Source organism: Aedes aegypti, chromosome 1, assembly GCF_002204515.2.
Source record: "Aedes aegypti strain LVP_AGWG chromosome 1, AaegL5.0 Primary Assembly, whole genome shotgun sequence".
Lineage (NCBI taxonomy): Eukaryota > Metazoa > Arthropoda > Insecta > Diptera > Culicidae > Aedes > Aedes aegypti.
The window spans coordinates 16,235,369-16,252,714 of record NC_035107.1 but is presented as its reverse complement, the minus strand read 5'-3'; the positions used below and the strand labels follow the sequence as shown (position 1 = coordinate 16,252,714).

At 44.6% G+C, this 17,346-nt stretch overlaps 1 protein-coding gene across 5 annotated transcripts in view; it reads right to left on the bottom strand.

Moving 5' to 3' along the window:
• LOC5574714 (nuclear factor of activated T-cells 5) overlaps positions 1-17,346 on the bottom strand; it is a 429,601-nt gene that overhangs the window by 191,270 nt on the left and 220,985 nt on the right. For all 5 annotated transcript variants that reach the window (XM_021839021.1, XM_021839019.1, XM_021839020.1 and 2 more), the window contains one exon: positions 13,826-14,520. In XM_021839021.1, the coding sequence (XP_021694713.1) occupies positions 13,826-14,520 (695 nt within the window). The remainder of the gene's footprint in view (positions 1-13,825; positions 14,521-17,346) is intronic.

The following is a 17,346-nucleotide window of genomic DNA, read 5'->3' as shown; positions in this document are numbered from 1 at the left end:
TTTTTAATTTATTTTGAGTTGATTTACATCAATTTCGTCGGATTCATAGAAACACCTTGAATCTTTCAAGTCATATGATGCAATAGTAAAAAAGTATGTACTATTGCATTGATTCTAATTATTCGTTAAAAATTAACTATAAATATGTTTTTCGAGATTTGTGGGGGCCCGGGGGCCATGGCCCCCTCGGCCCCCCTATAAATGCGGCCCTGTGTGTTGACCAAATCTTCACGCATTCTCAACTCAATCTCCACTCGTTTCTAACCCAATTCTTCATTTTCTATTCAACCTTAACCTTTAACCCTTTGGGGCCGGCGCGGTCATATATGACCGCAGTACAAAAAAGGCTGTAAAAAAAGAACCAATGAACAAATGTATATACTGTCTTCGGCAAAGTTGTCCCAAATATACTCTTTTATCAGAGAAAAATATGAAGTATATGCCTTTATGACCTAATTGACAACCTAGAACATCCTGAACATCCTGAAGTTTGGAAAATGTAACTATAAGTACATACGAAGCGTGAAATGCTGTTTGTGAACATTAATGATGTTCAGGCTAGATAATACAGAATTACTCTTTTAACAAAAACACTATTTCACTTGCTTTGCTATGTCCTGGGATGTTCTAGGACGTCCAAACTGTCCTGAAGCACACTGTTTGAAATCTACAACCGTAACAGTAATTGTTTGGGTTAAAAACAATAACATTACAAATTCAAATAGAATCTACCAACCTCTGAGAATCTCAAGAGCTATTTCATATAATATAATATATATAATCTACAATGTTTACTGAACCTTATCACGGATCAATAGGCTAATTCAAGGAACGTTCGGGGTATTCTAGGCCCTCCAAATTACCCTAGTGTTCGTAACTTCAGGTATACATTTGTTTCAGTAATTTATCTCACTAAACTGAGTGAAGTTATATAATCTAACATGCTCACTAAACCATCTCATGGATCAATAAGCTCCTTCAAGGAACGTTTGGGATATTCCAGGCCCTCCAAATTACCCTGGAGTTCAGAACTTCAGGTCTGCACTTGTTCAAGTAATTTATCTCGCTAAACTGAGTGAAGTTATAAAATCTAACATGTTCACTGAATTTTCTAGAATTGTTCTAGTAATTTTTCTTACTAAACGATGAAGTTATTTAATGTTCACTGAGCTTTCTCACGAATCAAACAGATATTTCAAGGAACGTTTGGAGTATTCCAGGCCCTCCAAATTACCCTGGAGTTCAGAACTACAGGTCTTCTCTTGTTCCAGTAATTTTTCTTTCTAAACTGAGTGAAGTTATATAATCTACTATGTTGACTGAACCTTCTCATGGATCAATATGCTGTTTCAAGGAACGATTGAGGTATTGCAGATCCTTCAAAATTTCCCCAGGACTTCAAAACTTCAGGTCTACTATTTTTCCAGTAATATTTCCTTCTAAACTGAGTGAAGTTATATAATCTACCATGTTCACTGAACCTTCTCACAGACCAATTGTCTATTTCAAGGAACGTTGGTGATATTCCAGGCCCTCCAATTTACCCTGGAGTTCAGAACTTCAGGTCTACCCTTGTTCCAGTAACTTTTCTCGCTAGAATGATCAAAGTTTTCCCTTTGGGGCCGGCACGGTCATTTATGACCCAATGAATAAAATTTACTGTCTTCGGAAAAGTCCTTGCAAATATACTTCCCTGTCAGGGAAAAATTTTAGGTGTATGCCTTAATGTCCTACTTGGCAACCTAGAACATCCTGAACATGCAGAAGTCTGACAAATAGAATAATTAGTATAAAAGTAGCTTAAAATGCCTTTTGTAAATACAATTGATGTTCGTACTTGGTAATACATACCTATTATGTCAAGAAAAACGCTGCTTCACATGCCTTTTCATGTCATGGCAAAGAGTTTACCAAGTGCTTAACTGACAATAAGGCAATCCATGAGACAGCTGTGATCAGCTAAATTTTTTTGTTTACCATGAATTTTTGACAATCATTGCTTGGGGAACAAAGGAGATTGGTAAGCACTGATGACGCTTAACGAAATTTCGGTAAGTTTAGTGTTCACTGTGCTTGCACTTTGAGCTGTCAACCCAATCGCGAAGTGTCCTCATGGATAGTCTTATAGTCCACACTGCCATCTGTTGCAAGAACCGCGCGAAGCACTGTCTGCCATGAAGGATTTTTAGTTGACGTTTGCCTAACACGCACACTACTACACGAATTGCCTGTAAGTTTTGTTCGCATCATTCAGCAACGTGTACACTATCAAAAGTCAAAGCGGTCGAACACTAGCGCCTCTGGTGGAACGATCGCGTTAAACGCGTGTACCATGAGCTTCTCAAGAGTGTTACGTCTGTTTGTCTGTGACAGTACAGTAGTGACGCCTCTACACGGATAGTCGTGTTGCACGATTGCAAAAAAGAAGTAGAGCTCGAGATTTGTATAACGATTACCGGATCTTTTCGTAAAGGAAAGAGTATTGACTTCCTTGGGCACAGAGTATGGGCGCATGCCTGCCACACGATATATCCATGCAAAAAGGTTATTAGCTGAGAAAGATCTCAGGTAATAAATGTGCTAAACTAACACTAAGCTGAGAAGCCAGCTTCCTCCCAGTGGGAACGATATGCCAAGAAAAAAGAAGAAGATTCGTCGACAAACACATATATTCAAAACGTGTTTCTACTCGCTTACGCATTTAGACTCTATTGACGTTTTCACAAATTGTTCTCAAACAAAAGGTGAAAAGCAGGGGGGTTGAAAATAGTATATTTTTACGTGACATTATTTATGGATGCTTCCCAATAGATGTCGCTAATTATGACTGGAAACTTTGTCGAATACACCATGTTTCGGAAGTGCTTCGTTTCGTGGTTATTAATTTATTACCACTAAATCCTGACTCTCATCGCGTTGTAGATCTTATGTACTGAACATCTCGACAAGTTAGATAATCTAGGACATTCGAAATGATCTGATAATATTTGCTGAACACTCAGAAGGTTCAGAATATACGGTTGATTACAGTTCATCACCTTGTATGATGAACAAGGTTTTTGTTACAAGCAAGACTTCAAGTTATGAACTCAAGACCAGTTTGGAAGACCTAGCACCTCCCAAAAAAATATTTGTCATCATTTCTTGTTATGTTTAGCATTTTGAGCACCAAAACTATTGAAAGGCGTTCAAAAAACTGTATAATAGTTCTTGGAAAAAATCAGGCCCCAAAGGGTTAATCTGCTCATTTGGACTTCATATCTACTCACTTTCGATTTACGAGAATCCTCTGGAGAAGTTTCCCACAATCCTCTGGTAAGGATTCTCCAGACTCCTCGTGGAAGGATTCTCAAGAACCCTCTGCACGGTGCTTCAATTACCGTTATTATCAAATAAAATATACTATCCAAACGGCAGTCGGCGGTTCATTCCTGACGTTGCCCTGCACCTCTGGGCCGAATTTGAAAAAAATCCTTAGTCAGAATTTTGAGTTACGTCCTTTTGAAGTTTATATAATAGAAATCGCATGAAATATGTCACATTAACTTGTTTAAACAAAGAGAAAATAATAAAATTTTGTAGTTTTATTTTTTTATATGGTTTAAGATATTATAAAATACAGTTTTCTAAAAATTTTCTAGGCCGACATTTGAAAAAGGCCAATGCTAAGTTTAGTTATTACTAATAAGCCAATTACACGAAAAATTATATCTACAGATTTAACGCCTGATAGTGATTTTAGGAAATTGTCCAAAGCATTCAAATATATAAGAAAAAATCTTGGACAGGATATGCAGATACGCCCTTTTGAAGTGTTTGAAAAGAATGAAGTTTATCAAAAAGGCTTAACTCAAAATTCTGACTGAGGATTTTTTTTTTCAAATTCGGCCCAGAGGTGCAGAACAACGTCAGGAATCAACTGCCGACTGCCGTTTGGATGGTATATTTTATTTCATAATAACGGTAACTGGAGCAACGTGCTCTGGGAAGGCTGAGAAAGGTTTTCAAGAATTATATAAACTTATATAAACTTCAAAAGGACGTAACTCAAAATTCTGACTGAGGATTTTTTTTTTCAAATTCGGCCCAGAGGTGCAGAACAACGTCAGGAATCAACTGCCGACTGCCGTTTGGATGGTATATTTTATTTCATAATAACGGTAACTGGAGCAACGTGCTCTGGGAAGGCTGAGAAAGGTTTTCAAGAATTCTCAGAGTCCTCTGGAAAGGGTTTCCCAGAATTCTCTGAGAAGCATTCCCAGAATCCTCTGAGAAGGGTTTCCCAGAATGCTATGGGAAGGTGTTTCTAAAATTCTCCGGAAGGGTTTCCCAGAAATCTTTGGAAAGTGTTCCCCAGAATCCTCTGAGAAGAGTTTCCCCAGAATCCTCTGAGAAGGGTTTCCCAGAATTCTTTAGGAAGGGTTTCCAAGTATCATCTGCGAAGTGTATCCCAGAATCATTTGGGAAAGGTTTCCCAAAATTCCCTGAGAAGGGTTTCCCAGAATCCTCTGGGAAGGGTTTCCCAGAATTCTCTGGGAAGGGTTTCCCAGAATTCTCTGGGAAGGGTTTCCCCAAAATCCTCCGGGAAGGGTTGCCCAGAATCCTTTGGGAAGGATTTTCCAGAATTTTTTGGGAGAGATTTTCTAGAAAACTTTGGGAAATGTTCCCTATAATTCTCTGGAAAGGGATTCCCAAGAATCTTCTGAGAAGGATTCCCCAGAATCCTCCAAGATTTTTTTTTATTTTTTATTTTTAGTTTCTATTCACATTTATCTCAATTACCATCTTATTTCTTGACATATTTCACTTGATTTTTCACTAAATATCCATTCATCCTTGGCTTGAACCACTCTTAATTGTATTTCCACTCATTCTCGAGCCAATTTCTACCCACTCTAGACCCAACCGATAGTCATTTTCAACTCAAAGTCTACTTACTCTTGGCCCAATTTCCATTCATTCTCTACTATATTTCCTCTCATTCTCGACTTAACTTTCATCTCATTCCAGACTCAAATTCTCAACGCAATTCTCACTCATTTTAGACTCTGTCTTCTGCTCATCTGTTCATTCCAAGAATTCTCTACTATAATCTAGAAAGGGTTTCCTAGTATCATCTGGGAAGGTTTCCCCAGAAGCCTCTTGGAAGATTTCCTCTGAATCATCTGGAGCAGATTCCTAAGAATCCATTGGAAAGGATTCCTCAGAATCCTCTGTGCAGGGTTTCCCAGAATCCTCTGGGAAGGATTTCCCAGAATTCCGTGGGAAAGGTTTCTCTGAATCCTATGGAAAGGGTTTCTCAGAAAACGCAGAATGTTTCGCAGAATTCTCTGGAAAGGGTTTCTCAGAATACTCTGGGAAGGGTTTTGCAGAAAACTTTGGGAAATGTTTCCCAGTATCCTCTGGGAAGTGTTTCCCAGAATCCTCTGGGAAGGGTTTCCAGAATTCTTTGAAGGATTTTCCAGAAAACTTTGAGAAATGTTTCCCAGAATCCTCTGTTAAGGATTCTCCAGAATCCTCTGAGAAGGGTTTCTCAGAATCCTGTGGGAAGGTTATCCCAGAATCACCTAGGATGGGTTTCCAGAATTCTTTGAAGGATTTTCCAGAAAACTTTGAGAAATGTTTCCCAGAATCCTCTGTTAAGGATTCTCCAGAATCCTCTGAGAAGGGTTTCTCAGAATTCTGTGGGAAGGTTATCCCAGAATCACCTAGGATGGGTTTCCAGAATTCTGAGAATGATTTTCCAGAATCCTCTGTGAAAGGTTTCCCAGAATCCTCTGGGAAGTGTTTCCCAGAATCCTCTGGGAAGGGTTTTCCAGAAAACTTTGGAAAGTGTTTCCCAGAAAACTCAATGCTTTGAGATTTCTCGTCGTAACATTTGATTTGAATTCAACTCTCGAATAGAAAATACTATAGATACTTCGAAAACGTTCAAATACATAGTTTTATAAAATTCCCTTAGGAATTTGACCTCGGGTGAATACAAAGTACTACACTTAGTAAAATTCGACATTTACCATCATTATCGATTATCGAGCATCCCGATAAAAAGCATGTTCCCGGAGAGAGAACAAGCATAAAAAGTGCTGTCCAAGTCCAACCATTCGGAAACCAACACACAATCGCCCGCCATATGCTATTCAGTGCTCGTCTATTCTTATAAGAAGCTTTTTAGCATAATAATAATTCCATAATCGCTCTCCACAATTCCGAAGCATGGCTCTTCTCGTTCGTTCGTTCGTTCGCTCGTTCGTGCGCTCTCACTTCCCTCCCATTATTGTTGATTTTGCTTTCGGCTCACGGTTCGCATTTCTGTGTTGTTATTATATGCGTTCTCTTGTTTTGGTTTGTTGCATTCGCGGTTCGGCGCTCCTTTGCCCTGCGGCGAAGAATTCTAGCTTAAGATTTGAAGGGGGCCTAAGTGCCTAAACCTGAACATTCAGTCCAAAACATTTACCATGTAAAACAACATATAACACAAAAGTGGTTGAATTCAAATGTCATTGGCAGATTGGCCCTTTTACGAGTCTCCAAACCAGTTAGGCCCTTTGACTCAACATGATTCCAGTTAGGCCGGTTTGTGGTTAGTCCATTGTATTGGTAATTTAGCTGATTTGCACAATTTCTGATTGATACTAATCGATTATTTGATGGAAATTTTTAGTTAGGTCCTTTAAGGCATTCCATCATCAGATAGGTCCTTTAAAAATTTTCCCTGAATCAACCATAAAAATGCGTTTGTAGAGTCGGGCTAATGGTGAATGCGTCGAAAACAAAGTACATGCTGGTTGGCGGAACTGAGCGCGACAGGGCCCGCCTAGGAAGCAGTGTTACGATAGACGGGGATACCTTCGAGGTGGTGGACGAGTTCGTCTACCTCGGATCCTTGTTGACGGCTGACAACAATGTTAGTCGGGAAATACGAAGGCGCATCATCAGCGGAAGTCGTGCCTACTATGGGCTCCAGAAGAAACTGCGGTCAAGAAAGATTCACCCCCGCACCAAATGCACGATGTACAAAACGCTCATAAGACCGGTAGTCCTCTATGGGCATGAGGCGTGGACTATGCTCGAGGAGGACTTGCAAGCTCTTGGGGTTTTCGAACGCCGAGTGCTAAGGACGATCTTCGGCGGCGTGCAGGAGAACGGCGTGTGGCGGCGAAGGATGAACCACGAGCTCGCTCAACTCTACGGCGAACCCAGTATCGTGAAGGTAGCTAAAGCTGGAAGGATACGCTGGGCAGGGCATGTTGCAAGAATGCCGGACAACAACCCTGTAAAGATGGTGTTCGCCACGAATCCGGTCGGAACAAGAAGGCGTGGGGCGCAGCGAGCTAGGTGGATGGACCAGGTACACCAGGACCTGGAGAGCGTGGGTCACAGTCGAGGATGGAGAGAAGCGGCCATGAACCGAGGGAATTGGCGAAATATTGTTGGCGAGGCTTTATCAAGATAATTGATGTAAAGCCAAATAAGTAAGTAAGTAGCGTTTGTAGAGCTCATGAGAACGTCAAGAGATAACCTACGTCGATATTGATAAGAATAGTGAACACTCGATTTTGTTTACATTTTCCAGTTAGACCCTTTTCAAACGTTTCACTAGAATTGCGCTCTTCCCTCCACTCTTAAACTGGTGCAGCCAAAGCAGCGCGGCGCAGTTTTTAAACCTGTTTTACGACAAACACACAAAAAAACAGAAACGAGTGGCACGTGGAGGCTCGCTCGCTCTGGCCGCATCGCCACTGTGTCTGTGTGAGAGCGGCGCACAAATTTGATCGTTTTAGCTCGAATTTTGTGGCGCATCTCATCTTTAATAGCCGCACCACAAATTATGCTCGAGCTCGACTGACCGGTCCGATCCGGTTCTTCGGGCGGTCAAGTCAAGTTAGATCGGAGATGGTAGGGGAGAGCAGACTACAGAGGGACGGGCTCTGGATGACACGGCAGATTTTAGATTTCGAAAAATCGTTCGATCTCACACATTTTTTTAACCTCTGAAGATTTTTTTCCGGAATCCTCTGAGAGGGATTCTCCGGAATCCTCTGAAAGCGATTCTCTCTGGCATCCTCTGAGAGGGATTCTCCGGAATCCTCAGAGAGGGATTCTCCGGAATCCTCTGAAAGGGATTCTCCGGAATCCTCAGAGAGGCATTCTCAGGAATCCTCTGAAAGGAATTCTCCGGAATCCTCTGGGAGAGTTTCTCCGGAATCCTCTGAGAGGGATTTTCCGGAATCTTCTGAGAGGGATTCTCCGGAATCCTCTGAGAGGGATTCTCCGGAATCCTCTGAGAGGGATTCTCCGGAATCCTCTGAGAGGGATTCTCCGGAATCCTCTGAGAGGGATTCTCCGGAATCCTCTGAGAGGGATTCTCCGGAATCCTCTGAGAGGGATTCTCCGGAATCCTCTGAGAGGAATTCTCCGGAATCCTCTGAGAGGGATTCTCCGGAATCCTCTGAGAGGGATTCTCCGGAATCCTCTGAGAGGGATTCTCCGGAATCCTCTGAGAGGGATTCTCCGGAATCCTCTGAGAGGGATTCTCCGGAATCCTCTGAGAGGGATTCTCCGGAATCCTCTGAGAGGGATTCTCCGGAATCCTCTGAGAGGGATTCTCCGGAATCCTCTGAGAGGGATTCTCCGGAATCTTCTGAGAGGGATTCTCCGGAATCCTCTGAGAGGGATTCTCCGGAATCCTCTGAGAGGGATTCTCCGGAATCCTCTGAGAGGGATTCTCCGGAATCCTCTGAGAGGGATTCTCCGGAATCCTCTGAGAGGGATTCTCCGGAATCCTCTGAGAGGGATTCTCCGGAATCCTCTGAGAGGGATTCTCCGGAATCCTCTGAGAGGGATTCTCCGGAATCCTCTGAGAGGGATTCTCCGGAATCCTCTGAGAGGGATTCTCCGGAATCCTCTGAGAGGGATTCTCCGGAATCCTCTGAGAGGGATTCTCCGGAATCCTCTGAGAGGGATTCTCCGGAATCCTCTGAGAGGGATTCTCCGGAATCCTCTGAGAGGGATTCTCCGGAATCCTCTGAGAGGGATTCTCCGGAATCCTCTGAAAGGGATTCTCCGGAATCCTCTGAAAGGGATTCTCCGGAATCCTCTGAAAGGGATTCTCCGGAATCCTCTGAGAGGGATTCTCCGGAATCCTCTGAGAGGGATTCTCCGGAATCCTCTGAGAGGGATTCTCCAGAATGTTCTTAGAGAGATTCTCCAGAATGCTCTGAGAGGGATTCTCCGGAATGCTCTGAGAGAGATTCTCCGGAATCCTCTGAGAGAGATTCTCCAGAATCCTCTGAGAGAGATTCACCGGAATCCTCTGAGAGAAATTCTCAGGGATCCTTTGAGAGGGATTCTCCGGAATTCTCTGAGAGGGATTCTCCGGAATTCTCTGAGAGGGATTCTCCGCAATCCTCTGATAGATTCTCCGGAATCCTCTGGAAGGGATTCTCAGGAATCCTCTGAAAGAGATTCTCCGGAATCCTCTGAAAGAGATTCTCCGGAATCCTCCTAGAGGGATTCTCCAGAATCCTCTGAAAGGGATTCTCCGGAATCCTCTGAGAGGGTTTCTCCGGAATTCTCTGAGAGGGATTCTCCGGAATCCTCTGAGAGGGATTCTCCGGAATCCTCTGAGAGGGATTCTCCGGAATCCTCTGAGAGGGATTCTCCGGAATCCTCTGAGAGGGATTCTCCGGAATCCTCTGAGAGGGATTCTCCGGAATCCTCTGAGAGGGATTCTCCGGAATCCTCTGAGAGGGATTCTCCGGAATCCTCTGAGAGGGATTCTCCGGAATCCTCTGAGAGGGATTCTCCGGAATCCTCTGAGAGGGATTCTCCGGAATCCTCTGAGAGGGATTCTCCGGAATCCTCTGAGAGGGATTCTCCGGAATCCTCTGAGAGGGATTCTCCGGAATCCTCTGAGAGGGATTCTCCGGAATCCTCTGAGAGGGATTCTCCGGAATCCTCTGAGAGGGATTCTCCGGAATCCTCTGAGAGGGATTCTCCGGAATCCTCTGAGAGGGATTCTCCGGAATCCTCTGAGAGGGATTCTCCGGAATCCTCTGAAAGGGATTCTCCGGAATCCTCTGAAAGGGATTCTCCGGAATCCTCTGAGAGGGATTCTCCGGAATCCTCTGAGAGGGATTCTCCGGAATCCTCTGAGAGGGATTCTCCGGAATCCTCTGAGAGGGATTCTCCAGAATGTTCTTAGAGAGATTCTCCAGAATGCTCTGAGAGGGATTCTCCGGAATGCTCTGAGAGAGATTCTCCGGAATCCTCTGAGAGAGATTCTCCAGAATCCTCTGAGAGAGATTCACCGGAATCCTCTGAGAGAAATTCTCAGGGATCCTTTGAGAGGGATTCTCCGGAATTCTCTGAGAGGGATTCTCCGGAATTCTCTGAGAGGGATTCTCCGCAATCCTCTGATAGATTCTCCGGAATCCTCTGATAGATTCTCCGCTGAAAGGAATTCTCCGGAATCCTCTGAAAGGGATTCTCCGGAATCCTCTGAAAGGGATTCTCCGGAATCCTCTGAAAGGGATTCTCCGGAATCCTCTGAAAGGGATTCTCCGGAATCCTCTGAAAGGGATTCTCCGGAATCCTCTGAAAGGGATTCTCCGGAATCCTCTGAAAGGGATTCTCCGGAATCCTCTGAAAGGGATTCTCCGGAATCCTCTGAAAGGGATTCTCCGGAATCCTCTGAAAGGGATTCTCCGGAATCCTCTGAAAATGATTCTCCGGAATCCTCTGAAAGGGATTCTCCGGAATCCTCTGAAAGGGATTCCCCGGAATCCTCTGAAAGGGATTCTCCGGAATCCTCTGAAAGGGATTCTCCGGAATCCTCTGAAAGGGATTCTCCGGAATCCTCTGAAAGGGATTCTCCGGAATCCTCTGAAAGGGATTCTCCGGAATCCTCTGGAAGGCATTCTCCGGAATCCTCTGGAAGGGATTCTCCGGAATCCTCTGGAAGGGATTCTCCGGAATCCTCTGGAAGGCATTCTCCGGAATCCTCTGAAAGGGATTCTCCGGAATCCTCTGAGAGGGATTCTCCGGAATCCTCTGAGAGGGATTCTCCGGAATCCTCTGAGAGGGATTCTCCGGAATCCTCTGAGAGGGATTCTCCGGAATCCTCTGAGAGGGATTCTCCGGAATCCTCTGAGAGGGATTCTCCGGAATCCTCTGAAAGGGATTCTCCGGAATCCTCTGAAAGGGATTCTCCGGAATCCTCTGAAAATGATTCTCCGGAATCCTCTGAAAGGGATTCTCCGGAATCCTCTGAAAGGGATTCCCCGGAATCCTCTGAAAGGGATTCTCCGGAATCCTCTGAAAGGGATTCTCCGGAATCCTCTGAAAGGGATTCTCCGGAATCCTCTGAAAGGGATTCTCCGGAATCCTCTGAAAGGGATTCTCCGGAATCCTCTGGAAGGCATTCTCCGGAATCCTCTGGAAGGGATTCTCCGGAATCCTCTGGAAGGGATTCTCCGGAATCCTCTGGAAGGCATTCTCCGGAATCCTCTGAAAGGGATTCTCCGGAATCCTCTGAGAGGGATTCTCCGGAATCCTCTGAGAGGGATTCTCCGGAATCCTCTGAGAGGGATTCTCCGGAATCCTCTGAAAGGGATTCTCCGGAATCCTCTGAGAGGGATTCTCCGGAATCCTCTGAAAGGGATTCTCCGGAATCCTCTGAAAGGGATTCTCCGGAATCCTCTGAAAGGGATTCTCCGGAATCCTCTGAAAGGGATTCTCCGGAATCCTCTGAAAATGATTCTCCGGAATCCTCTGAAAGGGATTCTCCGGAATCCTCTGAAAGGGATTCCCCGGAATCCTCTGAAAGGGATTCTCCGGAATCCTCTGAAAGGGATTCTCCGGAATCCTCTGAAAGGGATTCTCCGGAATCCTCTGAAAGGGATTCTCCGGAATCCTCTGAAAGGGATTCTCCGGAATCCTCTGGAAGGCATTCTCCGGAATCCTCTGGAAGGGATTCTCCGGAATCCTCTGGAAGGGATTCTCCGGAATCCTCTGGAAGGCATTCTCCGGAATCCTCTGAAAGGGATTCTCCGGAATCCTCTGAGAGGGATTCTCCGGAATCCTCTGAGAGGGATTCTCCGGAATCCTCTGAGAGGGATTCTCCGGAATCCTCTGAAAGGGATTCTCCGGAATCCTCTGAGAGGGATTCTCCGGAATCCTCTGAGAGGGATTCTCCGGAATCCTCTGAGAGGGATTCTCCGGAATCCTCTGAGAGGGATTCTCCGGAATCCTCTGAAAGGGATTCTCCGGAATCCTCTGGAAGGCATTCTCCGGAATCCTCTGGAAGGGATTCTCCGGAATCCTCTGAAAGGGATTCTCCGGAATCCTCTGGAAGGCATTCTCCGGAATCCTCTGAAAGGGATTCTCCGGAATCCTCTGAGAGGGATTCTCCGGAATCCTCTGAGAGGGATTCTCCGGAATCCTCTGAGAGGGATTCTCCGGAATCCTCTGAGAGGGATTCTCCGGAATCCTCTGAGAGGGATTCTCCGGAATCCTCTGAGAGGGATTCTCCGGAATCCTCTGAGAGGGATTCTCCGGAATCCTCTGAGAGGGATTCTCCGGAATCCTCTGAGAGGGATTCTCCGGAATTCTCTGAGAGGGATTCTCCGGAATCCTCTGAGAGGGATTCTCCGGAATCCTCTGAGAGGGATTCTCCGGAATCCTCTGAGAGGGATTCTCCGGAATCCTCTGAGAGGGATTCTCCGGAATCCTCTGAGAGGGATTCTCCGGAATCCTCTGAGAGGGATTCTCCGGAATCCTCTGAGAGGGATTCTCCGGAATCCTCTGAGAGGGATTCTCCGGAATCCTCTGAGAGGGATTCTCCGGAATCCTCTGAGAGGGATTCTCCGGAATCCTCTGAGAGGGATTCTCCGGAATCCTCTGAGAGGGATTCTCCAGAATGTTCTTAGAGAGATTCTCCAGAATGCTCTGAGAGGGATTCTCCGGAATGCTCTGAGAGAGATTCTCCGGAATCCTCTGAGAGAGATTCTCCAGAATCCTCTGAGAGAGATTCACCGGAATCCTCTGAGAGAAATTCTCAGGGATCCTTTGAGAGGGATTCTCTGGAATTCTCTGAGAGGGATTCTCCGGAATTCTCTGAGAGGGATTTTCCGCAATCCTCTGCCTCTGATAGATTCTCCGGAATCCTCTGATAGATTCTCCGCTGAAAGGAATTCTCCGGAATCCTCTGAAAGGGATTCTCCAGAATCCTCTGAGAGGGATTCTCCGGAATGTTCTTAGAGGGATTCTCCAGAATGCTCTGAGAGGGATTCTCCGGAATTCTTTGAGAGGGATTCTCCGGAATCCTCTGAAAGGGATTCTCCGGAATCCTCTGAAAGGGATTCTCCGGATTCCTCTGAAAGGGATTCTCCGGAATCCTCTGAAAGGGATTCTCCGGAATCCTCTGAAAGGGATTCTCCGGAATCCTCTGAAAGGGATTCTCCGGAATCCTCTGAAAGGGATTCTCCGGAATCCTCTGAAAGGGATTCTCCGGAATCCTCTGAAAGGGATTCTCCGGAATCCTCTGAAAGGGATTCTCCGGAATCCTCTGAGAAAGATTCTCCGGAATCCTTTGAGAGAGTTTCCCCGCAATCCTCTGAAAGGGATCACAGCTTTTTCGAAGTTTTTTAGTCAAATGTCCTCTAATGTTACCAACGTCACCATTTCTACTCGGGCCGTTCAAATATTCCCAGAAATCAAATCTATACGATCTTTTGATCGGAATGCGAACCGGTTTCAGATGCCGCTTCACGATCGCAACGCACAAGCCCCCATCTAATAACCAAGATCGATCGATACTCACTGCACACAATCGGCTGGGAGCACACCTGCAGCATTTCGCTGGTGCCGTCCTCGTTGGTCACAGCCGTCCGGAACACCATCCGGCACCGGGTGGACTTCTTCTTGGCCCGCGGGCCGCTCTGGTCCGGGAAGCGATGCTCCACGTCCACGTTGCGCTCCTTCAGAATACCCACACAGTCGCACGTGACCGTCATTTCGTTCTCCGGCTTCATGTCCACCTCGATGACCATGGTTCCTTCGAGCTTCCGCTCGACGCAGGGCGTCGAATTCTTGCCGGAAACCTTACACGCCTGGTAGAACATGTGCGGCAACACTCGGCCCATGTCGGTGCCGATGAATACCTGAAGGACGGCTGGCTTCCCGTAGCCCACGAGTCGCACCACGGGGAACCCATTGCCGCTGCGATCTTTGACCGCGCCTCGTGACCCCTCGGTTTGATACCGGGCCCGGTGCTGCTGTTCCGGTTGGGTCAGAATCTGCAGCTGAACTTTGCCGTCGCGTGTCGCGCACGGTAACTGTGACTGCACGGCGCTTATGACGTCGGACGACATGCTGGTGTAGCCGGCCGAAGATGACGACGACGCTCCTCCCGCCGAGACGGACGATGTGCCGCCGGAGAGGGCCGACTGGAGTAACGGTGGCCGCTTGCCCGGTAACCTACCGGTGGTTGGACGCGTTAGCGACGAGGACATCACTCTGTGGGGGGTGAGAGAAAGAGAGTAGAGGGGGGATTAGTGAGATTGAATTGCATTTCGTTGGTTGAGTTATTCCATTGGAAGGACATCAGACGGAGCCCTATTTCCGGAATTGATCGAACAAGCTACAAAGTTAGGCTACTTATAGGTTACACTGCGCGAAATAAGGATAAGGATGTGATTCGAGAGACAAGCATCGTGTCGATCGGGTTTGTAACCAACGTTCATAGCTTAGAGTGTGAAGCCCGACATGGACATTCCGTTTTCGAAACATCTCGAAACGTGGCCTTTGTGGCCAAAATTCTTCAAAATGTCCTTCTTAGGTCTTGTTATAAAAAAATATGAATTTTGACATATCGCATTGTAGGTTCAGATATGAATGTGACCCTTTTCACCGGAACGGATTTTCAGATTTCCAGAACATTCTGACACGTACCCAATGTGATCAAAAATAATGTGTTAAAAAAATCACTTGATGCGCGTTATAAATGGTTGACTGTCCTCGTACTTATTTCGCGCGGTGTATAGGTATCATGCACTCGAGTCTGCTATAGCTACTTGTCGGTTGTTTGTGAGGAGCGAGTTTCCCGGAAATAAATGATGGCCCGGCAAGAAAGACACATAGGTACGGTGATTGATGCTAGCGCAGCAGTGTGCGCTGAGCTGGCTGACATTAAAGGAGGAGAGGAAGGAATTTTCATTGAACAGAGGGAATCCTAGGAAAGCCCTTTCGAGAGGCTGGGCCGCATGGCAACAACGATGTCGAAATAACTGCCAAGTCAAGCCTTCTCGGAGAGATGAACATTGTAGGAAAGTCAATCATGGTGGTTTATCATTCTTGGAGGGTACATTCCATTCTTCTTGGCATTACGCCCTCACTGGGACGGAGCCTGCTTCTCAGCTTACTGTTCTTATGAGCACTTTCACAGTTATTAACCGAGAGCTTTCAAAGTTTCAGACAATTCTGCCGAGAAAAAATCCCCATGCCAAAGTGAATCATGGAAGTCCGAACCCAGACACCTTCAGCATGGCTTTGCTTTGTAGCCGCGAATTTAACCACTCGTGTAAGGAAGGACTAGCGGACTTTGGGGCAAGTGTGCCACCCCTGCTTTTTATAAAAACTACAATATATATTTTCTCTTTGAGCTTAACAATATCTTCTCTTATAGTTCACAATACAATAATCAAAATATGATGAAAAATGCTCTATTTTTCACGTATTTACATCGACTTGTGCAAAGACAACCAAATTTGAGTGGGTTTTTATAAGATTTCGTTGTTTCTAAATAGCATGGTAAAAGGTAAATTATTCAAAGATTTTTCTAACGTACCGTCGATGGGGGTGACAATGGGTCTAGGGGGTGAGATTGGGTCAAAACGGAAAAATATGATTTATAAAATATTTCAGCTAATAACGCTGATATTACTAAAATTAATGTTAGAGAACATATTTTTACACATAATTCATCACAATGTACATTTTTAGAAATAGTAGTTTTTGTTTACTATATCTATAAACTTGTATGTTGAAATAAGATAAAATTTACAACATTAAATTTCTCCTATACAAAGTATTACGCATATATTTTCACCTCTATCGTTATATTAGTCTTTGCATTACACGTCACACGTATTTTCCGGAATCTATTTGATTTTTTAACAAAAATTTAATTTTTTTCGGTACGGTGTCTAAAACATCAAAAATGGGGGTGAGATTGGGTCAAGCAAGAACGACAGTAAATGAAATTGCAAATCCACTTTTTTGACATTTTACGGTGCCGGTAGTTCTCTTTTTCATTAAGATGTGTTTATTCTTTCAAAATACAGCATCTCTGAAACATCAAACTAGTCTACTTGAGGATTCCGTGCATTGAATAACAATGCAACGCATTTTGACAATTTCTCAAGCCAGCAACTGTGTTTCGTGCGCAGCAACATCGTAAAATTTTATCAAATGGATTGTTTTTTTTTTAATTTAATTATTTATCAGTGTTTTCATATTATAGAAACATCTCCTGGAAGTACAAATGAGTTGGAACACTGAAATATCGTGATTATGACGTCAACATCTGCCTGAAATGTATTGATCGTGGAATGTCGCTCCGAAATTTAACTATTTGCGAAGAATTAAAATAATCACTGTTTCAGAACGCCTTTGGGGAAACTGAATAGGCTTCATGGCAATGGGGATGAGACTTTAAAGACAATTCGAGGGGAAAAAAACTGAAAAATTTATGTAAACTTGACGATGAATGTTGTGTTTACATATTTTTTCTCATAGCTTGTTGGGGAGAACTTTCAGTTCGGACGGGAATGAACAATCCTGATAGCGAGTCCGTTAGAAACAGCTTCAAGCTAGAATTTTATTTTGCATGTTAGTTTTAGACAAATTCATAGTTTTATAAGGTTTACTTACATTTGGTGTTCTTTACTAATTTTAGGTTGTCCTCACTGTTTTCTCCGTACTAAATTCAATCTGTGATAGTAGTTTATAGGTTTAGAGTAATGCATTTATAATTTAGGATATATATCTACCTGGCTATTGCACAAATTCTACATAAATTCAATTATAATACGAATTCAATGAATTTTACTTTAGGATTAACTTTAGCTTCAATAAATCGACCTTCTATCTTCACTTTCTATTGTTCGAAATATTTGCTTTTGAATGATCATGAACATATCTTCCCAATGACGTTTCCCCAAAGCTGTCAACGCATGACGGACAATTAAAGCGAGTGGCGTACTCAGGAACTCACTTCAACGGGTTAGGAAACAGCCCAGTGGTTTCGCCAACATCCCCCGGCCCGTGTAGTTCCGGTACGCC